General features: G+C 40.5%; 1 protein-coding gene across 1 annotated transcript in view; it reads left to right on the top strand.

The window, feature by feature from the left end:
• Positions 1-954: 954 nt before the first annotated feature.
• The window catches only part of LOC139713361 (RNA cytidine acetyltransferase-like), a 41,084-nt gene continuing 16,928 nt past the window's right edge, over positions 955-25,110 (top strand). The window contains exons 1-17 of the mRNA XM_071625098.1: positions 955-1,062; positions 1,804-1,895; positions 3,437-3,608; positions 4,188-4,372; positions 8,165-8,279; positions 9,180-9,287; positions 9,996-10,129; positions 10,766-10,859; positions 12,289-12,387; positions 12,904-13,040; positions 16,092-16,237; positions 17,393-17,543; positions 18,799-18,895; positions 19,599-19,715; positions 20,260-20,361; positions 22,243-22,317; positions 23,446-23,556. Coding sequence (XP_071481199.1) covers positions 955-1,062; positions 1,804-1,895; positions 3,437-3,608; positions 4,188-4,372; positions 8,165-8,279; positions 9,180-9,287; positions 9,996-10,129; positions 10,766-10,859; positions 12,289-12,387; positions 12,904-13,040; positions 16,092-16,237; positions 17,393-17,543; positions 18,799-18,895; positions 19,599-19,715; positions 20,260-20,361; positions 22,243-22,317; positions 23,446-23,556 — 2,043 coding nt within the window. The remainder of the gene's footprint in view (positions 1,063-1,803; positions 1,896-3,436; positions 3,609-4,187; positions 4,373-8,164; positions 8,280-9,179; positions 9,288-9,995; positions 10,130-10,765; positions 10,860-12,288; positions 12,388-12,903; positions 13,041-16,091; positions 16,238-17,392; positions 17,544-18,798; positions 18,896-19,598; positions 19,716-20,259; positions 20,362-22,242; positions 22,318-23,445; positions 23,557-25,110) is intronic.

Raw genomic sequence — 25,110 nt, 5'->3', positions numbered from 1 at the left:
TGGTTTTTTTTAAGTATGCCGAAAAAAAAAAAAAAATCACTTTTGTATGCACCAAATGGCCCCATTTTAAGATACTGTCGACATAGTACAATTCAAAAACTCCCCACCGTGGGGGGGGGGGGGACACCACCCTCCCACACCCTCCCCCGCTCGGTCGCTCCGCTCCCTCGCAAAGGTAAAGGTCCAAAAATTGTGATTATGACCCCCCCCCCCCCCCCCAGAAAAAAATCCTGGATACAGCCCGCGGGGGGGGGGGGGGGGGGGGGGGGGGGGAGGGAGGAAGCGCCGTAATGTTGACTCCCGTTTCCAATATTCCTCGGACCAAATCCGACTGTGCACATACGTACAGAGCTAGAGTACTCTGCAACCATTCTAGGAGCACACGTGTTTCAATTGCACACGTGCGCCGTGCACGCACGATTGACACAATCCCTGCAGAGCCAGCACATGCCAGCCTTGGTGGTTAGTAGGTTATCCACAGCACGTCGGCTCCGTATCATCAACTACACCGTATCGTAAATGTAAGTGCAGAAATTCATTTTCTCCTTCAGGTAACTTCTTTACGAATGGCTGTCGATATTGTGGCGATTTGAATGTCTGTGTCTGTGGTGAAGGACAGGAAATAGGTTACAATTGTACGGCCTTAAAGTTAAAGCTACTTAATTTAGCTAGATCTACTTCAGTTTCGCAATAGCCTTATCACGGCCCCACATATTGCGATTTGGGTAAGTTCAGATTTGTGCTGTTCACGCTCAAACAAGCTCATCAACAATCATCCAGCAGTTAGCCAAGCCAAGATTAGAAGGGAATGTGATATGAAACCATATCTCTTGTAGTGTTGTAGTATTGCTTTGTAATCACCCCCATTCTTATTAGATCTAACCAGGTAATTGACAGTAGAGACGAAATTGGGACCTGTTCTTGCTGCTGTGAATTGCTTGCTTGGAGTTGGAGATGGTGCGCAAGAAGATTGATAATCGCATCCGAGTGCTGATAGAAAATGGCGTTGCTCTTGGTCACCGTTCGTTGTTCGTCATCGTTGGTGACAAAGGAAAAGATCAGGTGAGACTTCTATCAGTGATATGATATCTTGTCAAACAGCAAGTTCTGATTTGGTTGTGAAAGAGTAATCGTGAATATCGCATTAGGCAAAAACTGTCAGCTGCTCAAGAACTAGTTTACTCATTTGTAAGTAAAGTCTGATGTCAAGTTCAGCCAGACATACAAGTTTCTTAATTGAAACAGTTGGAATAATCTATTATCAAGCACTTGATAAATTTCTTCTTGATTTTAAAAATTAAATCATATCAGAACAGTTGTTATGTTTGAAAAACAATGCGTTTTCCCTAAACTGTGAAAAGAAAAGGACAAAACTTAGTGTAATATTCTTCTGTTTTGTGCTGGTGTTTTTATCTTCTATTGAACAAAGTTAACCATCACATACTGCATAAACACAACAAATACTAGTAATCACTTTACAGCACAGCAAAACTAGAAAAACAAAACATGTATGTGATGTATGAAACTGCAGATTTAGATGCATCTGTATCTGCATGATTCAGAAGCTGTGAAGATGTATACAACGTGTATGTACCTTGATGATACCCACATTTTAGTCATCAACCTTTTCATTTTCGTTTGATTTTCATTGGAGGATCATTTCTGGAAGAATTACAGTTTACAAACACAAAAATACAAATTGATTGGATGGGGTGAAACCCTTTTCACACCTACAATGTATATTATGAATGCATGCAATATTGTGACTGTGTGCTGTCACTGTTAGTGTGTCACTTGTTACAGGTCGTCATTCTGCATCACATGTTGTCCAAGGCTGTCATCAAGGCACGGCCATCCGTGCTGTGGTGCTACAAAAAAGAACTTGGATTCAGTAGGTAAGTCTCTGCACCCTTTTGCTTCTTAATGGGATGGTATAGTTTCCGTTGAGAAGGCAGTTTCTAGATTCAGTAGGTAAGCCTCTGCACCCTTTTGCTCCTTAATGGGATGGTATAGTTTTAGTTGAGAAGTGGGTGTCTGGATTCAGTAGGTAAGTTTCTGCACCCTTTTATGCTCCTTAATGGGATGGTATAGTTTTAGTTGAGAAGGCGGTTTCTGGATTCAGTAGGTAAGTTTCTGCACCCTTTTGCTCCTTAATGGGATGGTATAGTTTTAGTTGAGAAGGCAGTTTCTGGATTCAGTAGGTAAGTTTCTGCACCCTTGTGCTCCTTAATGGGATGGTATAGTTTTGGTTGAGAAGTGGGTTTCTGGCTTTAACTGATTAGAAACCACTAATAAGAAATTTCTAAAGAGCATAAATTGTAAGTGGAATTACAAACTAAAAGGAATCCTCATCTCTACTAAAACTATACCATCCATTTCATCGATGATTTAGATCCATAGCACCAAGTTGTGTCACAAAATCTTTTTTTTTTCACATTGTGCTCAATTATCCTTCCTGTTGTCTATTTATAGAGGGAAACAATTATCTCATGGTGGAATGAAACTCTCAATATGCTGAGATGCACATATATCTGGTGCAAAACCACAGTACAGTAATTGATGTAGCCACACCATACTCCCAATGTCTGTTTGATAAAATTTGGGGTTTTTAATTCAGACCAAGCTACTCTAGGATGATACTGCTAGCAGTGATAAAATAGACTACAGATTGTCAATTACTGAAAGATTTTTTCAAACTGCATTAGATTGTCATGTTTTTCATGAAGTCAAGCAGACCTTCATCATGCACAATATAAACCAAACAGCCATAAAAGTGCCACTGAACCTTTGCTTTTAGGATAATGAGTAAGGAGTGGGACAAGTGCCTCCCTTCAGGATACTCAAGAAATCTACAACTAGAAAAACACTCCCAGAGCGCAGACCTCCGCCAAGCATGCACTCATTTCCACCACTAATCTTGTTCTCCCATAGAGATATCGGTGATTTCCAACCATACATACTTATGGCATTGTGTGCTGAAAATCGCCCAATTTCCCAATATAGAAGCCTTTGTTACGTCATAAACCCTCTGCTGCACGGCGCGTCTCGCCCTAACAGAAACTAGAGCACGCACTTTAGTGTACGCATGCAAACCTCAAATACATGCAGCCTGAACTCCAAAGTTCATTGACCCTACCTGCCAAAATATCAAAAATCCATCGTAAATTCCCCCAAAATTCTCTATTTGATCACTACCAATATTTAATCATCTGTTACTTGTATCATTCTAAACCTTTCCTGCAAGTTTCATCCAAATCCGTTAACTACTTTTTGAGTTATTTTGCACACGGACAAACTAAACTAACTAACAAACAAACAAACACACAAACCAACGGTAACGAAAATTTAACCTCCTCCCTTGGCGGAAGTAAAAATCAGCAGAAGTGTCGGTAATTATCTTTCTATCATCGCAATTTTAAAATCTATCTTTCTCAAGTCATCGCAAGAAGAGGATGAAGCAGTTGCAGAAGAAGATCAAGAGTGGGATGCTTGATGTGAAGGAGGACGACCCGTTTGAACTCTTCATCGCGGCGACCAACATCCGCTACTGCTACTACTCGGAAACACACAAGATTCTGGGAAACACCTACGGGATGTGTGTCCTCCAGGTATGACATGGATTGCCTGGTCAAGATTTGAGCGTCGGGAAAGTGTGACAGTTGAATACTTTTTTTAAAGATGAAATGTGTCTTGTAAGTTGTGACTCTTCAACCGTTTATGTGCCCTGGCACTCATGATCAGCTCTACCTTCCAAGGTTTTTCATCAAGTTAATAGTAGTTTAAACTAAATCTTGGCCAAGTTGTAGATTAGCAAGCCCACTTAGGTGTAACAATGTGCCTCAGTCTAACAGGATAGCCATGGTGACACAGTAGGGATTAAGGAGGATTAGGTAATCTCTTTTTGTTGAGTATTAGATTCCAGACAAGAAGGCATATTAAGGGCTATACACCGCACTACTGAATACATTGTGAAACAAGACATCCTTGGAAACGATGTTCTGCATTAATGCTTGTAATCTCTAAATTTAACATGTATCTGATGTTGAAAAACTGATGTTGAAAAACTGGCTTTATTTAAAGTCCATTTGTTGTACATTTGTACTTGAATAAAAATGGTATCAAGAATCTACTGATACGAATCTTATCAAAGAAGAAAACTTTGGTTTCTCTGTTATCCAACTGCACAGGACTTTGAGGCCATGACCCCTAACCTTCTGGCCCGTACCATTGAGACGGTGGAGGGGGGTGGCATCGTGGTCATCTTGCTACGCAGCATGGCGTCCCTCCAGCAGCTCTACACCTTGTCGATGGACGTCCACGCCCGCTACCGGACGGAGTCCCACCAAGACGTCGTGGGACGTTTCAATGAGAGGTGAGGCTTGTGATATGAAGATGGCAGTCTTCACAACAAGTTTCTGGTGACATTTCTGCTGCCAAATGATTGATATATGGTGAAATTTCTACTGCGAAATGTTTTAGATATGGTAAAATTTCTACCGCCAAATGATTGTGATAACGATAGCAGAGTTGACTAAGGCACAATGAGGATGATCATGCATGTCAATGACTGTTGTGTCAAGATGTTCTTTATTACAACTAATTGACAAATTTTCCTCCACTAATGTAAATAAACACAAATTGTTCAGTGTTTTAGTAAGAGCCATGATGAAAAATTATCTATAGGCATACATTATCGGGATGGATTTAAACTTACGATCTCCCGATCTAATGACAGGCGTCGTATCCAATAGACTGCTGAGCCTCCGCTTGATAGCTAGCAATGGTTCTTGTCCCTTATGGCAGAATGATGATTTGTATGTGGTTGTTATGATAGAGATGGTGATGATTAACAATGATGCTAATACTTATTCTGTACTGTATTTATTGCTTTAACTGCCATCAGCATAAAAACACATAGTATTCAAACAACTTGAATGAAATTCATGAGCATTATGATTTCGTCATTCGTGACTCCCATGTTGTAAAAATCTATCAAAAGCTCCCTAATATGCAACAGATGGGGGACTATTTTGAACAGTAGAAGAAGAAAAAAAGAATTTCGGAAATGTCACCACTATGATGTGATATAGACTGATGTAAATTCTTCTCATTCATCCAGTCGAAGTACAAGATCAAAGATTAGTTGAATCAAGAAACTGGAAATAAACTCACTGTTGCGACGTTTCGCCAATTATCAATTGGCTTCTTCGGGCGAATGAAGCTCCCGATGATGGAATGGCCCTTAAATAGTGCGAGATTGTGCAGAGCGCACTGGACCTTGTCCAGCGCGCGCTGGACAAGGTCGCTGGACAAGGTCCAGTGCGCTCTGCACAATCTCGCACTATTTAAGGGCCATTCCATCATCGGGAGCTTCATTCGCCCGAAGAAGCCAATTGATAATTGGCGAAACGTCGCAACAGTGAGTTTATTTCCAGTTTCTTGATTCAACTAATCTTTGATCTTGTACTTCGACTGGATGAATGAGAAGAATTTACATCAGTCTATCCGACACGAATTCGGTCAGGAATGTGTGAGATTGTGCAGAAACAGCGAAAAGACGGCTAGGAAAATCACGAATTTCCGTAATCACCTGCGGTTCAATCTACGTTGTCTACACGACAACATTATACCCACCAGCGTTCAGCTAAAGAGTAATGTTCGAGGTCATAAAGCACTGAACATCTTGAAGAACGCCGAGAGGAAATTACTCAACGAAAGGGTCAGACAAATCAATCACAAGTTAGATAATTTGAAAGCACATCAAAATTGCTTGGAAAAGAAGATAGGAGAGCAGTTTCCAGCCGAGGTTGTCCGACAAATCAACGATTACACTACACATGCGCAGTTGGCACAACACGAGCTCACCAAACGGCGCCATATTGGAAAATTCTCGAAGCTCCGTGATACATGTGAATCACGAGCGGATTTGGATCATAACTGGAGACGTAGCAAGCCTACATGTGTGTCATCCACTGTCCCATCGAGTTGGGTGAGAAATCTGTCATCTAGGGAATTATCACATGAGGAAAAATCTCTCTTAGGAAAAGGTCTAAATTTTGCGACATCACCTACACAACTACCCGTATCGGAACTGATTACCGCTACTGAGTCTGCCATCCGACTATGTAACATCAAACCTGATGCTGCAGAGGAGTTACGGCATGACGTGAGTACCCTATTATGTCACTCTGAATTACCGAAACCGAACATCACAGAAAAAGAACGACGTGCTTTGGAAGAGTTAGCAGGGGATAAGAACATTGTTATTGTACCAGCAGATAAAGGGAGGTGTGTAGTTGTGCTTGACAAAGACAAGTACACTGACAAATGTTTAGATTTGTTGGACGATAAGAAGACCTATAAGACCATAGGTTACAACCCTACCAATGGATATAGGAAGACAGTAACTGGTGTCATTAACAAGATCCACAAGGAAGGTGGTTTCAGCGATAGACAAAAACAGTTCTTGACTCCACCTACAGAACCTACAGTACCAGGATTTTATGGCCTGCCAAAGGTACATAAACCTGATCCCATTCCAGTGAGACCTATTGTAAGCTGCATTGGCTCGGTGACTTACAGCCTTGCCAAACACCTTGCCAACATTCTAAGTCCCTTAGTAGGGAAGTCCCCTCACCACGTGAAAAACAGCCAAGACTTCATTGAGAAGATTTCACACATCAAACTAGCGGATAATGAAACATTAGTATCATATGATGTAAGTGCCTTATTTACATCGATTCCCTCATCAGAAGCAGTTTATGCGGTTAGGACATGTCTTAGTCGGGATGACAGCTGGAAGGATCGTACTTCACTTTCCATAGATCAGATTGTTGAAGCGTTAGGGGTTTGTTTGAGTACAACCTATTTCTCTTTCAACGGCAAGCACTACATACAACAACATGGATGTGCTATGGGTTCACCAGTTTCTCCCATAGTGGCCAACATCTACATGCAAGAGTTTGAGGCCACAGCACTGAGTACCTACTCTGGACACAAACCACGTATCTGGCTCCGCTACGTGGATGACGCTTTTGTCATCCTCCATGACGAAGAGAGTGCGTCTTTCTTTGGTCATATCAACTCCTTGGACAAGCACATTTCCTTTACACAAGAAACATGCAAGGATGGACATCTGGCATTCCTAGATGTTGAGGTCCACGTCGATTCAAATGGTACCCTCTCCACTTCAGTGTACAGGAAACCGACCCATACAGACCAGTATCTTAATTTCCAGTCACATCACCCCTTGGTTCACAAACTTGCAGTCATCAGGACCCTCTTCCACAGAGCAGACACCATAGTTCACAGTCCACCGGAGGTTGAAAAAGAAAAGACCAACATCAAAAACGCCCTGGCTGGATGTGGATACCCAGACTGGGCATTCTCTAAAGCAGACACCCCGAAACGACAAAGCAAGAACACACAGAGAACCTATAGTACACAGGGACGGAAAGTCACCATCACTATCCCGTACGTGCATGATCTGTCGGACAAGATCAAAAGGCTGTTTCAGAAACAGGGCATCACTACTGCCTTCAAGCCCCACAACACATTAAGGCAGAGATTAGTTCACGTCAAGGACCGAGTCGCCAAAGAAAAACAGAGAAACGTAGTCTATGGCATCCGATGTGCCCAGGAGGATTGCCATGATTTCTACATAGGGGAGACACAACAATCACTAAAAGCTCGCATGAACCAACACAGAAGACCCAGCAACTCAGAAAGCATCCCGGATTCAGCAGTATACACACACATCAATGCCAGCAAACATTCGTTCAACACCAATCAAGTGATTATTCTGGATAGAGAATCCAAGTGGTTTGAGAGGGGCGTCAAGGAAGCCATTTGGGAACGTGTGGAGAGACCTACACTTAACAAGAGAGGAGGTCTCCGCTTCAATTTATCGCACGCGTGGGACCGGGCCGTTCGCAAGATCCCAAGCCGTCTTTCGCGCGCTGGACAAGGTCCAGTGCGCTCTGCACAATCTCGCACTATTTAAGGGCCATTCCATCATCGGGAGCTTCATTCGCCCGAAGAAGCCAATTGATAATTGGCGAAACGTCGCAACAGTGAGTTTATTTCCAGTTTCTTGTTTCAACTAATCTTTGATCTATGATGTGATATGTTTGAGATTTGTTACGCCCTGCCCATGAATCCGCAGGTTTCTGCTCTCTCTGGCATCGTGTGGCAGCTGCATGGTGGTCGACGACCAGCTCCAGATCCTACCGTTGTCATCGCACACTCTCAATGTCGAGGCCGTCCCACCAAAGTCAAAGGTATTAAAAGGCAGTTGAATGTTAATGTTCAAAGCAGCTTAATCTTAAATACAGTTTGAAAGCAGTGACCTAGAATAAACATGTATTCATATGGCATATATCTTTGACAGTATAAAGAACACTCATTTGCTCTTGAATATACACTGTATAGTTTTAGAAAAGTGGATTATGTTCAATATATCTTAATATGATGATATAATGCTCGCAATCTACATGTATGATGTGTGACATGTGTCTTGGTTTTCATTTGACAGAGTTGTTGTATCACATTTGTCATCATAATAATTTTAGACACAAATGATGACAGGAAAACTGGGAAAAGTGCTTCTTCACAGTGAATGAATATGTAGAGTTCAAAGCTTGACTATGTGAACAAAACATACTTTTTCTATCTTTGATCATCTATTCCTTTCTTGGTATTTCTGATTGTCGTAAATTTCTTCTGTGTATGGGTGTAGAATGCCATACTTAATTGATTGTTTATATCGAAGCGCCATGAATCCCTTTAAGGCCCTCTTGTGTGTTAAACAAGTAGCCACAATAATTGCTATGATTATTGGTGAATTACTACATTGTAAGTCAGATGTACTACAAATGGTAGTCATTCAGAATTTGTTGGTTTAAGTAATCTGCTAAAACAGTACAGTGGACCCCATTACAATGAACAAGGTTATAACAAAATTCTTGTTACAACAAAGTGAAAATTCATGTTCCAAAGTTATTATTTCATATACTTTTACAGTTCAGCTTTGACAAAAGTTTTTACTATGTAACGAAAGATAAAACTGCCAGTCCAGAGGACTTCAGTGAAATGGGAATCCCCTATATCAAAGAATCAAGGTTTTGTCAGTGTTCTTCTCTGATGTATTGTGGCGTTTGTTTAAACTTATTTCTCCTCAGGAAGATTCTTTGACTCCAGCTGAGGCTGAATTGAAGGAGCTGAAGTCGTCTCTTCAGGACACCCAGCCCGTTGGGGCCCTCGTCAACTGCGCCAGGACTTTGGACCAGGTATCACCAGTAACCAAACGATTCCGAGAAGCCACATTTCTTTCGTTTGGTCCTCTATCTTTTTATTATTACACTGATTACCTCGCAGTCATTGTTAGTATTATTGTATATGCCATATATTTAGAAAATCTAAATTATCTTGAATTGGAACTTCCCAACAATTTTGCAAGTGATTAAATTTGCAATTTTGGAGAGCAGTATTGAGCAGAGCAATGTATGCGTGCGCGTCAAATTCATGTTGGGATCAGAGTTGATATTTTTGCATGTTTTAAACGCGCGACTCGCACCTGACTTGCCAAATTTGTGGAAATACCGCAGGTAATAAGATCGCGAAATATATTTGGCATATACAGTACTTGAGGCACCATTCTGCAACAGACTTCCCAAAAATCTCTGTATCTTTTCATGCCTTGATGATAAAGAAAATATAAAAATTCCCCTGATTCAGGAATTGTTTTGCTCATACATGTAGAGATGCATGTACTGTATTACACAAGTATCTCCCTAATTGCATGGTTTAATCTCCTTGATATTTGATAAGTGAATGTTGACAGCCCTGAAAATGTTCCAGCCGTGTCTTGTAAGCCTAATTCATTCACCTGATACTGTCAAGAGGAGAAAAAATGTATATATATTTTTGTGTGATATAATGATCAAATTGGCTTAGCCCTTCTTTGTGCCCTCCCTCCTCTGTCCACTGATTTCCAGGCCAAAGCTCTCCTCAAGTTTGTGGAGGCCATCTCGGAGAAGACGCTGCGCAGCACAGTTTCCATGACGGCGGCCAGGGGGCGTGGCAAGTCGGCCGCACTGGGGCTGGCCATCTCCACAGCTGTGGCATTTGGGTAAATTTCGTGATGTTATGTAAAACTGTAAAAGCAGAAACATTTACGTCATAAAACTTTTGTGAATTTGTACCGCCTGTCATTTTCATGGCACAAACCTTTAGCAAATTCAATTTGTTGACTGGCACTTAATTTGTTGTGTAGACGAAAACTTTTGCAGGCATTTGACGTTTGCAAATTTTGGCTCTTTGCAAAAGTTGTGAAAGTTTCATGCTAGTGAAAATTTCTGTTTTTCCAGTATCCCATGCACCTGTGTGTAGCCATGTTATTGTGCTTCTAGAATGAAATTGTTTTGTCAGTATGCATGAATGAAGGTGACAGTATATGAATGAGAATTACTGCTGTAAAGTTCAATCTGTGTTTGAAAAGAATAATTGCATGCAGGTCTGAAATTTACAGAATTAGAGATCTGACTATAATCAATACTCAGTCCTTCGTGTAACTTGTTTTTGGTCGATATCAATATTGGATCATCATAAAATAGTCACTTTTCAAGGACTACCACAAAGACACAGAAATGCTGCCAGATTCAGTACTTTTTGTGTTCAGCTTGGTATACATACTTAAGGAGTCTTGCTATTTTTCTGACTTGTCTTAATTTTAACTATTTTCCTTCCCCCTCTAATATTTTCCCAGTTATTCCAACATTTTTGTGACAGCACCGAGCCCAGAGAACATCAGGACTCTGTTTGAGTTCGTCTTCAAGGGATTTGATGCCCTGGACTACCAGGTGAATTACAGGAAACAGTTCATTAATTTTTACACAGTTGAACTGTATCATGTGTCTGATGAAGCATTACATCTCTGATAATTAACGTGATGATTATTATGTGTGCCACGTTAACACGCCTGACTCAGTCAACAGCCTGGCAACTTTACATATTTTGTTCAAACTCCCAACAGCGCCAAAACTGAACAATGATTCGCATACTGCCCATATTAAAGGAAAGCATTTTTTAGCTTTGTCATAACAATAATATCACTGCGAAGTTTGCAATTTTCTCTTTGCAATTTTGCTGCACTGCTTTCTGAGCATAGAAGCTTGTTCAAAAAGTTTCATTGTTTTCAAAAAACATCTCGTGCATTGCAATATGAGAATAACATGACGTTTCAGGATTTTTCACTGTGGCAAACAAAGAGTTTGATAAAGGAGAAAAGCAAATATCAAGGACAGCCACATACTAAAAATCTTGCTATAGGATTGGTCAAGAGCTGATCACGTGATAAAGCGTAGTTTCGCCCATCACATCACCTGAGAAGAAAAGTTCGTTACACTCTATGTTGATAGTCCTTTTCGTTTCGCTGATTTCTTCTACCCATACAGTCCTAACGCGAGATGAGTACGCGCAAAAAAGTGCGTTGCACTGTGGACTATCACTTAACTAGGTCAAATGATAGTCCACAGTGTAACGCACTTATATTTCAGTGCCGCGGTACACGGATCATTTACGCGCATACATCTAAAGTAAACTACGTAGCCTAATCCCTGAGGATACCTTATTACAGCTAAAACGGTTTCAGATGTGGAATAAAATGGGAATATCTAGGACCCTAGATGTGAAATATAAAGCAAATAATCAACTTTTAGTTTCAGGCAATGAGACAAACTATCACTTCCTCGGCGATCTGAATGCATACGCTATCTTTCCTCAGCTGCGCTTCGAAAAGATAGCTACATCCAGATCACCTCGGAAGTGATAGTTTGTCCCATCACCTTCACCAACATTGATTATTTGCTTTAATACTAGTAGTTATTTGTTAATATGAGTGTTTCATAAGCTGTATGGGGAAGAAATACAGTAAACTGTCAATGTATCTTAGACTTCCACTAGAGCACCATTGTCTCTTAAATTATCATTTGTTTTATTATGACATTTTTTATCATGATATGTTATTATGTATGTAATATTTCATCGTTTGTTCTATTAATTATAAAGTCAATATTGCACTATCACATGTTTTGGTAAAATGAAGTAGATGCTGGTTTCACCCTTACCCATTGAGGACGGGCTGATTTTGCTACTACACACATTTCCCATGGACACCTGCTCTAGAGTACTCGGGACTCATCTTCAATAGGTTAAATGAGTCAAGCATGCCAAAATTTGGCTTAAAAGATTGAAAAATGACAGAAATCTCCATCTGTCTTTGCCTCCAAGGAACATCTGGACTACGAATTAGTCCAGTCTACCAACCCAGAGTTTAACAAAGCTGTCATCAGGGTCAACATCTTCAGGGAACACAGACAAACCATCCAGGTGAGATATTTCTCCCTCCTCGGGTCTGAAGATGTAGGAAAATAGATTTTGGCACAATGATGTGGTGTCATGCTTGTCAATTGTTAATTTTTCTCTACACTGAAATTCATTGCATTTCTTTTATCTTTACAATGATAATTTTGTGCTCCATGAGAAGTGTGTATTACTACGGTATATTGAAAGATGATGATAGTTGTAAAAATATGTCATAATGCTGATACAATAGACAGTTTAATACTAGAAAGTACACTAGACAGACAAACCATTGCTGATTTTCTAGCTTCATATTCATATTTTCTGGAAGTTTGAGGGAAAATATTACAAACATTTTCAGGAAAGTAATTGATATAATAAGCACAACATATGATCTGGACCAAATTCACGGTTTTATGTAAAATGTTTATGAAGAGCTATTATATCACGTATATCAAAGTTGGGTATGAACACTTGCAAGCATACTCACTATTCCATTTCCCGTCCATTCCCCTCCCCCTCCCCCCCCCCCCCCCCCCCCAGTACATCCATCCCGGTGATGCCCACAAACTAAGCCAGGCAGAGCTGGTGGTGATAGACGAGGCAGCGGCCATCCCTCTACCACTGGTCAAGAGTCTCCTCGGACCTTACCTTGTCTTCATGTCGTCCACCATCAACGGGTAAGAAAGAAAAGATCCTTCCGTGTGAGACTTCTCTTCCCTGTGACTGTACCTTAAAGGGGAATACTAAAGAAATAGAATTATATATGAAGTGAAAGAGTGGGACACATAGAACAATTTGTCGTTTACATCGTTTAAAATGGCCTTTTTGAAGTGGAGTTAGAGGATTTTGAAAATTTACACCTGTCACCCCCCTGAAATCTAGGTCACAGCGTAAATTTCGAGGCTTTGCTGATGACGTCATGGGATGAAAGGAATCGCGCAAGGTCTCGAGCGCCGCAGGCCCCCGCGCGCATAATGCATGCATTGTATCATACAAGTTGTTGTAGATAGTATTTTCATACAAAGCTTAAAAGTTTGTTTTTCGATAATGCACGACATCGTACGTTAAGGCTATGCAGTGATGATCAGGATGATTTCTTGGTGGAATTTGAATGTGGGAGTGATGATGAACTGAGTGATACAGTACACACTAGTGATGATAACGATGATGAAACTAGTGATGATGACCCTGGTGAAGTTGGAGAGATAGATGTTGATGACTAGCCGCACGGCGGGGCGCAGGAGGGAGACGCTACGGGCGAGCTAGTGGGGAAGGCCCGGGGCGGTCCGGTTGAAGCGGACGGACTTCAAAAGTGGAGATTGGCAGTACGAGCCCTTTGCCACACGGCAGGCCAGGGGACAATGTTGGTGACGCAGGACCAATACCAGGTAGACTTCAAATTTTAGATGGGTAAGAGTTTTTTTTTTTTTATTCTGAACTGAAAATGAACCGAGCTTAGTGCTGAATTGATCTCGTATTTCAGAGCAGCAGTAAGCCTAACTGAACACAGCCCAGTCGCTGTACAGTAGCGCAGCGTCTGGTCGGGCTACGTATTATCAATCACATCACACTCACTCCTATACAGCCCAGTCGCGACAGGTATTCGCACAGCGTACTTACAGCGTCTGGTCGGGCTAACTCACTCCGTACTCCCATTCACAGCTCATCAGCATTCTATCTAGCAAGAGCTAGGTACTGCACGATCCATTCATTACTTCACCGAGTCCATCAAAGTTTTATTACTATCGATGAAAATCGCAGTGCTCTGTATCGTTTATTTTATCACCAGATAGGCCGGCCGGCCTAGTCAAGACTTCAACTTAGCCGATGCCCGCGCATTGATTGCGTGGTATCTAGCATTAGCGATCCACGTACGCCGAATGTTTCGCGAGGTCTTTTTTTTATTATTATTTTCGCCAATTTCGCGAACCTGGTGCTTTTTTCGAATTTAAAAACACGAGAAAATATTAACTCTCTTTCCGTATATATTTCCTTCTTCCGTGGTGTACTCCACAACCACGAATTTAAGCACTCGCGAAATTATTGGCAAGTCCCGATTCGCGAAAAAATAGACATGTACAATATGTATATGGCGTACACAGCTGTAGTACTAACGAGGAACTGCCGATATAATACATTGTACGTATCAAAGAGGTACGAAGCTCAGGCTTCTCCGCTCTTTGATACACGGAAGCTACTGCACTGCGACATACGCGGCCGATGATGGGCGCATGCATGTGACTGATCGACTACGAAGCACCATCGTACAGGCACTAGGCCTGACAGCTTCTGTATTCTAGGCCTCAATAACACGTAACAGACTCTATTTAAACGAGGAAATGTGTGATTTCACAGGAGACTTGAAGTAGAAAACAATTTAATTTCATTTTTGTGACATTCTGATAAAAAATGTCTTGGGATTTCGGGGTCTGAGCCTCGACATCACGCTCTCATCGAGAGCATACATAGGTAAGCTTAGGCTGTTGTGTGATACTTCCGGGTTTGCCTTTCATCCCATGACATCATGGACACGCCCCCAAAATAACCACGGATCTTCCGATTGAGCATGATTCAGGATACAATTTTTCTAAGCAGCCGTTCTCCAAAACGCAATTTTCTAAATGGATGAATTAAAGGCCGCTGTGTTTAACATGCTCTATGCTTGAAATGGGGGAATAATCCAACAAAATATGCGTTTCCTTTTAGTATTCTGCTTTAAATGGTGCATGTCTGTATTGCATCTTGGAGTTTCGTTGTCATTCATGAAACAGTGAACTACTGTTATACAAAACATGGTTGTAATAAAATTCTGGTGAAATTGAAGTAAAAATTCAGGCCGCAGCATTATCCACTCCTATGTATTTTTATTGTTTATCTGTTCGGTTATAATGAAAGAAAACTGCCGGTCCTGAGAACTTCATTATAACGGGAGTCCACTGTATAATTATCTTATCTTGCAGGGCCTCTTTGCAGGGCCATGTACACCTTCTAACTATTCATATTTTTGACATTTTCAGGAACATTTTATGTTGATCACCAGGAAATTGGCAGGATTTTATTTTTCTGAATTGCACAATTCTTCTTTTTCTTATTCTTCAAATCGTTCTAATGATGGTGATGATAGTAATAGTAATGATAGTGATAATGATATTGATAATAATCATAAAAATTTAGTAGATAATGATTATAATAGTTGGCAATAATGATGATAATAAGTAGCAGCAGTGTCAGCTGTCATGCAACGTTGAAACAGAAATGAAGTGTAATAGACACAATTCTGATTGCGAAGAGGAGTTTTGTGTCTTCTATTATTTTCTGTCTGTCTGTCTATCTGCCTGTCTGTCTGTCTGTCTGTCTGTCTCTCTCTCACACACTCACACACACACATACACACACATGTATTGTGTTGGTACTAATCAGTATTGTACACACTTTGGGTTACTATGATCCCATTATACTGCTGAGCTTGCACAAAGTGTAGTACTGATGATGGCAATTAATGTATTTACATCAACAGTTTATGGCATGCCTAAATGAAATATATGAATATTTTCTCGTACTGATGCTCGCCATCTTTAGTTGGGAAGGAATGTGACATAAATGTCATTCCTTTTCTGAATATACTGCATGATTATGCTTTATTCTCTCAAGGTGTCCGTCCATCTCATTGGTCAAAGTATGCTGACCAAGACGTCATGTCCATTTCACATCTTCTCTCTTCCGTCCAGGTACGAGGGGACTGGACGCTCGCTCTCCCTGAAGCTGCTGCAGCAGCTCAGACGACAGAACGCCACGTTCGGCTCGGGGAGCTCCGCGGAAGCCAAGGCGACAGCTGCCACGGCAACCAAGGCGGAGGGCGGATCATCTGCTTCAGGTATGGTGGGGATGGTTCAACTAGATTTTCAGTAACAGAAGTTTGCCATTTCTTTTGCAACTGATTGACAATTTTTTTTTTTCTTGGTAGAGGCAGAAAAATGTGCAACACATCTAATACTAATACTGTATGAGCTGTTATTTTCGCAAGGGTTTGATATTCGTGAATTTCATGAATCACTGTTGGACCGCAAATTTAACAACACACAAAAATATCGCCATGTGCTAGAGTTATAGTGCACTTACAATAGTTCCGGTGTCAATTTGCGAAAAAAAGCATCTCGCAAAAATGTCTGTGACCTCTTCATTTGTGAAAATAACAGCTTATGCAGTAACTAGTGGTGGCCCCTTGGCCCAGGGCCACTAAAAACTGGTGTCTGGCCACCAAATTTCCAGAAAGTGTGTCTTCTGCTAGCCCGATTGGGCAACCGAGATTCAAAATGGATGTTATGTTTCCTTTTGTATTGGGCCAACATTTTTCTTTTTCAGGCAACCAAACTAGGTCTGGCAAATGACAAGATATCAGTGGCCAGAATGGGCCACCAGAGGAAACGGTTAGTGTCGAGTCCTGAGATAGCCCAAAGCAAAGTGAATAAAAGATATATTGCCCAATGATGTGGGCACCACAAAGTACTTGCAACCAGAACCACCCAGTTCAGAAGTCATCAGGAGTGTAAACCACCGTACCACAGTGCTGCAGCAGGACAGTTGGTCCCTTGACATTTGCTCGTGCTACAATTGCTCCCATGAATTACACTGTACCTGCACACTATTTAGAGCCAAGCATAAATTCTGCCCAAAAATGTAGCCCCAACCCTAATCCTAATCCTTACATCAAACTAAACATAAAACCCTATCCCAAATAACCCTAACCCAGGGCTGCCCACTAACCCATTTGCTCTACTGGTCCAACCTGTTTGTCGGACCAGTAGGTACCCAGTTTTTCTATTTTTCCCCAGTTTTTCTATTTTTTTCCTGGTCCATTCCTAAAAAAGTTTCTGATCCAACAGTGATTTTTACTGGTCCTGAACTGTCGGACCAGTGCCAGTTTGCAGAGTTGCCTAACCCTAAGTCCTTGGAGAAATTAAGACCGGAGCAATTGTCGCAGGAAGCAAATGTTGTGTCACCCTCACAGTCATCCACTCATCACTTCCAGGTCGCGTACTTCACGAGGTCACCCTGGAGGAGTCCATCCGTTACAGCGCCGGCGACAGCGTGGAGCGGTGGCTGAACGAACTCCTCTGCCTCAACGTGGCCGAAGTGGCGAGAATATCGTCAGGCTGCCCTCTACCGGAGGACTGTGACTTATATCCTTTTACTTCGCTCTTTTCATGCAACTATGACCCCAAGCATGTCTTCTCCTTCTTTTGTTGACTCTTTTACCTTTTTGTAATGATTCTTGCTCTTCATAATTGTATGGCATTTTTTCGTGGTCACGTTTTTATTTCTTTTGTCTCTGCTTCTATGGTGTTTCTTAATGCTTTATTTTTTCTTCTTATATGACATGGTGTACATTGGTGAGGGATGTGACTTCAGTTTGAAAATATTTTATGTGAATGATTGATATTTGCAAAAGTGCACAAATCCCCTTTGCTTGTTGGATTTGTTGGGCCAATAACACAAAAGCAATCTTAGAACTCTGTCTTATGAATTACATATTCCCATAGTTGTGGATATGAAGAAAAGTTTGCTGAACATTGAATTTTACAGTGAAAATTTTGTGGCAGTCATTATGGAATGCCTCATTTTGAATTCTTGGCTGCATTTCGCTGAAATTATCTAATTTCTAGTGTCATAGTTCATTAGGTCAGCCTGCTTCTCAGGAGTACTCATCAGAACTGTTTCGTGTACGTTTCATTTTAGTGTATCTCCCCTATGAAACAATAGAAACTGATACATATATTCATGCTTTATTTAGTTAATTGTCCTAGCAATTTGAATTTGGTGTGGTAACCACAAATATCTTCCTCTTTGTCATAAGTACATTGTATATTGCTACGGTGGGGGGGGGGGGGGGGAGGGGCACAATCTACAAGCTTCGCTTTTCAGCGGATCCCCTATCTCCATCCTTTGATTGATTTATTATCATAATGCTTGTTTGAATGATACCATTCTAAAGTATAATGTACCCCCCAGCTTTTATTGATTACTTTATATGCTGAAATTCTTTACTTTCACATACACTTTGCATATATTCAAATTCATGAAATTCTTCCATCAAGATGCTTTTGATTGCAACTGATTGACTTTGCATATCTTATTGATTGATTGATTGATTGATTGCAAGGTCTTTATTCAAAAAAATCTGAGTGGGGGACTAAAAGTCGAATTACACAGATATACAAAGATAATACATTAGAATAAACAGAATAATATCATAACCATAGGTACAAAATACATCACATTCAAACATGCTGTATATACAATTAATACGATTTGAACATTACAAATGATCATAAGCAAATAACCCACATTATGTTTGTGATGGAGAAAATCAAAATTGAACTGAACTGAACTGAACTGATACTGTGCATAGAATCATTTACCTTAACCCCGCAGCACATATTACATCAATCGAGACACCCTGTTCAGCTACCACAAGGCTTCCGAAGTGTTTCTCCAGAGACTGATGTCCATATACGTCGCTGCCCACTACAAGGTTAGGAAAGAAAAAACACTGAGAACTCTTCCCTTTGAATTAATTTCTTCAGACAATTTTGCCAAGAGTGATTCCAAGGAGTAGAAGCAACAACTGGCATTTTATTTTTCTACATATTAAAACTGTGCTTCACAGAACGTGTTACTCAGCAAACTTTGAAACAAATCAACCTAATCTTCTTTTTTTTTAAAATTTTCTTATTTTATAATCTGTAACGTAATTGACTGAGTTGATTGACAGTACTGTATATATGCGCTGAATATTTTGCCAGGTTTGATTTTCAGTGATTTTGAGAATCGGGTTCTATTCCTGAATTCAAAAACATGTGAAAATATTAACTCTGATTCCAACATGAATGCAACTTGTACGCATGCATTTCTCCTTCAGGACTGGACTCCACAATAGCAAATGTATCGCTTGCAAAATTGTCAGAAAGTCCTGATTCTTGAAAAATTAGACTCACTATTAGTATGGCTAATACAGTAATTAATACCTCTAGGTAATGTTTGAATAATTTTTGTAGGACTGGATTATTTCTGTGTTTGTTTTAGGTCTAGCATTAGTCAAATTGTGGGTGATCTTAGAATTTGTGAAGAATTTCCACCATGCAGACATAAAAAGTATAATTTTTATTACGTAAGTGTTACTCAGTTTCATAACACATTTGGCCCCCTTGTCGGGAAATTTCATACTCCCTGCACAGAACACGCCCAACGACTTACAGCTCCTCTCTGACGCCCCCGCCCATCACATCTTCTGCCTCTTGGGACCGGTGAACCCCACCCAGAACTCACTCCCAGAGATCCTCTGTGTCATACAGGTCAGTCCTCTCGCTGTATGGATGTTGATAATGTTGATGATAATTAGTGATGGTCAGGATGATGGTGAGGATGATACTGATGATGATGATGATTATCATCTTGATGATTGATGATGATGATGATAATTGATGATTTATTATTTATGTATGTATGTATGTATGTATTTCAGAGACTCCAACTCTCCCGTTTTCGACGGGAGATCTCCCGCCGAAAACCCATTTTTGCAAAATCTCCCGTTCTCCCGCTTGAGATTTGATTTCTCCCGCCCTGGTTCTGTGTCTCCCGGTGGAAAGGATTTCTTACTTATTGCTATCGTATGTTGAAAAAATAAGCCTTAGTTAGCACTAAAGAACATCTAGAACCCTAGGAACTTCGCGCTTCGCACACATCAACTTGGAGTCTCCCGTTTGCTAGGGGTTTTGGACGGGAGAATCTCCAGATCAGAAGGTGCTTGGGGTTGGAGTCTCTGGTATTTATTTACTTATTTATTTATTTATTTCTTTATTTATTTATTTATTTATTCATTTATTTTTCTGTCCGTAGGTGTGTCTAGAGGGAGAGATCTCCAAATCAACCATTATGAGCGGCTTGAATCGAGGCAAGAGGGCTTCGGGTGACTTGATTCCATGGACAATCTCCCAGCAGGTATTGTACCAGCATGTTAGGAGGAAGTGATAATCTCTTAAAGGAAACTGAAACCCAAAGAGCAATGTGGATTGATTGAAAGCAGCAACATTAGTAGAACACATCAGTGAAAGCTGAGGAAAATCGAACAATCGATGCAAAAGTTATGAATTTTTAAAATTTGGGTGTTGGAACCTCTGGATGAAGAGACTACTAGAGGTTATGATGTCATGTGTGGACAACACTATAAAGAAAATATGAAAGGAATTTTACAAAAATTCACTACTCTAGTATAATGAAAGGGCACTTGACTAAATGTTTTCAGAAAGCAGGGGGTATAATTGCTACCCTGAACTATGTCAGTATCAAGTTGATGGAATGTGTAACATTCATGGAAAGTTTCAACAATAATGTGTTAACTAAGTATGCTGTAAGCTCTATTTGATTGTATCCAAAACCAAAACATGGAACACTATCTTTATCTCCAAGCTTCCATAGTTTTTGTAGATTTTATCTACAGATGTTACATATTTAGCAAAGAAATAGAAAGTTTTAAGCCCTAAGAACACATTTCTGTATGAAGTGACAATGGTTTAGTCTTAATAAAATGGGAAAAATCAGATGCAGTTACTGCATATCGTCGCTGGGGTATCTACAAAATGTCAAATGTTCAGGAGAGCCAAAAAACATGGCAGCCAAAGAACTATGTCAAATGGGAGAGCCTTCCCTTTGACATGCCATTGTGGCTTCATTTTTGGGGTAAGATGGCTGGGATTTGGACAGGACATCCCTTAACCCTAACTAGGCCGGGCTATTTAGGTAGATGATAGAGCCGGGGGGGGGGGGGGGGGGGGGCCTCCCAGGCCCCCCCTCCAGATCTTGGCCGTCGACCGCGCGATCGCGACGAAAATTGGCACACGCATTGCCTATGATGTAATCTAAAGTACCATGAAGTTAATTTTTTCAAAAATTATCATTTACACTAAATTATGCTAATTTATGCATAATGATGCATGAAATCAGACAATTTGGTATAAATCACTAAATAAAGCTCAAAACAGGCACATTTTAGGTGTGAATATTCTTTTTAGTGTCCTTAGCAAATGTAAGAGAAAAAAATTGCACAATCAGAAAAAATTTCCTAAGTAGTTTATTGTTTTTTGAATTTCTTATGTATTTCCTCTTTTTTTTTTTTTTTTCAATGAAATTTGTCCGTGACATTGTTCCGAACAAGAAAATGCATTATTGATTGATTTTAATCAATAAACCCCCAAAATAATCATGCTTTTATGAAATTTGCCTCTAAACACAGTTTGCATTGAAATTGTACACAAATTCACGTTTTTGAGCAATTTTTGGTTTGACATGCACGTGCATATTTATGTGCAACTTCGGAACTGCGCACCCGGGCATCGCAAATTTGGTGTCAAAAGATGCGGGAGACTCGAAAGAAAAAAGTCATGAAACGTTGCGGCGATAGCTTCTCGCGATAGCGATACATCGCGCGAAACGTTGAGGGGGGGGCCTCGGAGGCCCCCCCCGGCCTAGTTAGAGTTAACTGATGTGTGTGACCATTAATCCAAAAAAGTCATTTTCACCAAAATTGCAGATACAAGGTCTTGTCGCCCCAGCGATGATATACGCTTTTGCCCATGCCTGCTGCACAGTAACTCTGCATTACGGGAAGTGCACAAGTCAACACCAAAAGTGTGCATCCGCTTGACGTCCTCGTGTTTTGAGTGTGGGGGCACAAGATTACTGTATTAATTTGCATGTTGCGTATGTCCAGCATATGGACCCGTCCGCTAGTGATGAAATGATTACATTTATATGCGATTCAGATGTTACTTTTACAAATGACTTTCTGCATAGAGTAGTCAGTGTGTTTTGATTCCATTTCAGTTTCAGGACAATGATTTTCCCAGTCTATCAGGAGGCCGAGTGGTGAGGATAGCAACACATCCAGACTATCAGGGGGTAAGCTATGGACAGCATACAAATGACGCACAGGTCTGAGTGCATCAGTCGGAATTGTGTGCATAAGGTAACTATAAGGAATGCTTAACCCACGAGGTGAAGCCGAGTGGGTTTAGGCTAAACTCCATAGTTACCGCATGCACACTATTCTGACTGACGCATGAAAGACATGTGCGTCATCTGTGCTATAGAATGGGGGGGGGGGAATTTTTTTGCCAGAAATCCATTTTTTGGTCATGTTACCTGATGGCAAATATACGGGATGCATTTCCTTTTGGCTTGCAATAGATGAAAGCCCAAAAATCTTGCATCAAGTACTTCAAAATCAACTGGATTCATGGCAAAAGTACTGGATGCATGATTTTTTAGCAAATAGGCATCTCGTACTGAGTGCGCAAATGTTTATTTAGTGCTTCAAGTGTGCATACTCTTGCTACAAGTGATAAGTGAAACGATAACATATTTACCACTGTGTGGTAGCTTGAGGCCAGTAGATATCAACACACAGCTCTCGACCAATGGGATCGCAGGATTTTGGCTACTCTTTCAAGCTATTGGTCTTTTATCTCTGTCTCTCTTCTCTGAGACGAGATTGAACTTTAGCCCTTTGTGTACCAGCGACTTTGGGTGGAGTGTCCAATGCTGTGAGGTTTTCTCTGTCAGTTGGAACTCAAAACACACAGCGGGTTAATCTCCATAATCTTACAGACTCTGTTTAAAGGGAGAGTCTCCCCAAATGAAGGCAGCAATATAAGTAGAACACATCAGTGAAGTTGATGGAACTCTTATAAGTTGAACCGCCTACTCAGATGGTGATCAGAAATTAAGACTATAAATTGTTTCATCTTTACACTTATCATGATGCTCGTAGACATGTTTCAGTCACCATTCAAAAGAAGAGACCAAGTTAGGGAGTTAAAAGTTTTAGAAGTTTTTTAGGTTCCCCTATCCTATTTGTATGAACAAACTGGCGTTGTCTGTAATATTAAATTTGCATGTTGTAATTTCTTGACCATACAGCATTGAGATACACCGCTAATAAAAAGTTTTCTATCAAATGATTTAAGTAAATTTTTGTAACAAAAATCATTTGATAAAACCTTTCACTCTTTTCTCCTCTCTCCCAAGATGGGCTACGGCGGTCGAGCTCTGAACCTCCTACAGAATTACTACCGGGGTGAGTTTCCCAGCATGACGGAAACAGCTGAAACCAAGACTATCAGCACAGTGGAGAAAGAGGTAAGGCTTCAGAAGAATGCGATAGTCCATGGTGCACTGAAGCATGGACATGGCAGCATTTTGTAAGTTTAAATGTTTTTTATAACATTTTGAGCAGTTAGTGAAGACAATATGACATAAGACTTGGTCAAAATTGAGTGCACATTCTGACATGTCAGAAATTTTCTCCTGAAAAGGGATGATATGTGTGCCTTATTCTGTCACTGCGATTCTTGATCACGAGTTCAACCTGTTCTGAAATTATCTTACAAGTCAAAATTTGCACAAGATTATACCTGTGAAATATTAGTTAGGTTCTCACGCTGTTCCTAAACTTTAAGTTTAGGTTAAAAACTTAACTCTCGATGATTAGCTTGTAGTTTAGCACGGTGTGGATGCACTCAAAAGTTAGCAATCTTAAAGTTTAGTCATCTTAGACAGGGTTCATCAAGGTTCATCTAGGGTTTAAGCTCTCTCCACAAGCCACGGGGGGTCCCCACTTGTAGTTTCGCTTTGTGTGGACAGTCACACAATAATCAATGAGCTCATGAGTTAGCATGAACATTGCGTCTCGTTCGCTGCGCTATTTCATATGGGCACAAGGTCATCCAGCAAAGACTCTGCACTTCCGTTGTAATCATCGAATGGGGCTCGCTTGTAAGTTGTAACTTACAGTTTAGGTGCGTGTGTGAACTTGAGTCATGAATACACGAGTGGAGCTAATCATCGACTGTTAGATTTTTGACCTAAACTTCAAGTTTGACATCTGGGTGTGAACGTAACTAGTGAGTGTACAGTGTTTATAGTACAATGTATATTGAATGGCAATAACCATGGAATATTGCTTTAGGTACACTGTACATTTAGGGCCAATATTGCGTGAATCGAGGATGAGTGCAATGATGGCCCTAGTGAGAGACAAGACAGAATATGGTGTATTATTTCACAGCCACTGACAAGGGTAGCCTATGGGGAAGTGATACATTATTCTATGCGTTTTCCTGAATATGCTGTTGTTTTGCACAGTGAGAAATCAAGCAGACGAGAGTGAGTACACATTTTGAGTGCACCGTCAAACATCCTGGAGCGACAATATTTGTGTTTGTCAAGATATTTGTATAACTGTCATAGAATTTGATCATAAAAGCAGAGTGCTACATATTAAAGCACTTACCCGTTTGCCCAAGTCAAGTGAAAATCAAAGTCAGGCAAGTGTTTTGGAACAATGAGAAAATAATGCTTGCCTGAATTGGGCAAGCAAAATAATTAGTCACTCTTTTTTCTTTTTCCTTTTCACAAATGTAAAGGCAGCTATACAGAAGCCTCAAAATCATGACTGTTTAGTAATGCAATGTACTTTGATTCATCTATATTCTAAGCAACTTGCCAACACTTAGATGTAGAATCTGTGTACACGAAGAAGTCCTAATGCAATGCAACACCAACACTCGATCAAACCAAGTTTGTTACTCCAACATGTTTGAGCATGCAAACCAACATGTGCTTTATCAAGCTCTTGATATACAGGTGATTTTGTACATCATTTATATATATATATATATATTACTGAAGGCA

This window comes from Diadema antillarum, unplaced genomic scaffold (genome assembly GCF_040938485.1).
Source record: "Diadema antillarum isolate AM-2024a unplaced genomic scaffold, OU_Dant_1.0 seq00001953_RagTag, whole genome shotgun sequence".
NCBI lineage: Eukaryota > Metazoa > Echinodermata > Echinoidea > Diadematoida > Diadematidae > Diadema > Diadema antillarum.
This window is presented reverse-complemented; position numbering and strand designations above follow the sequence as displayed.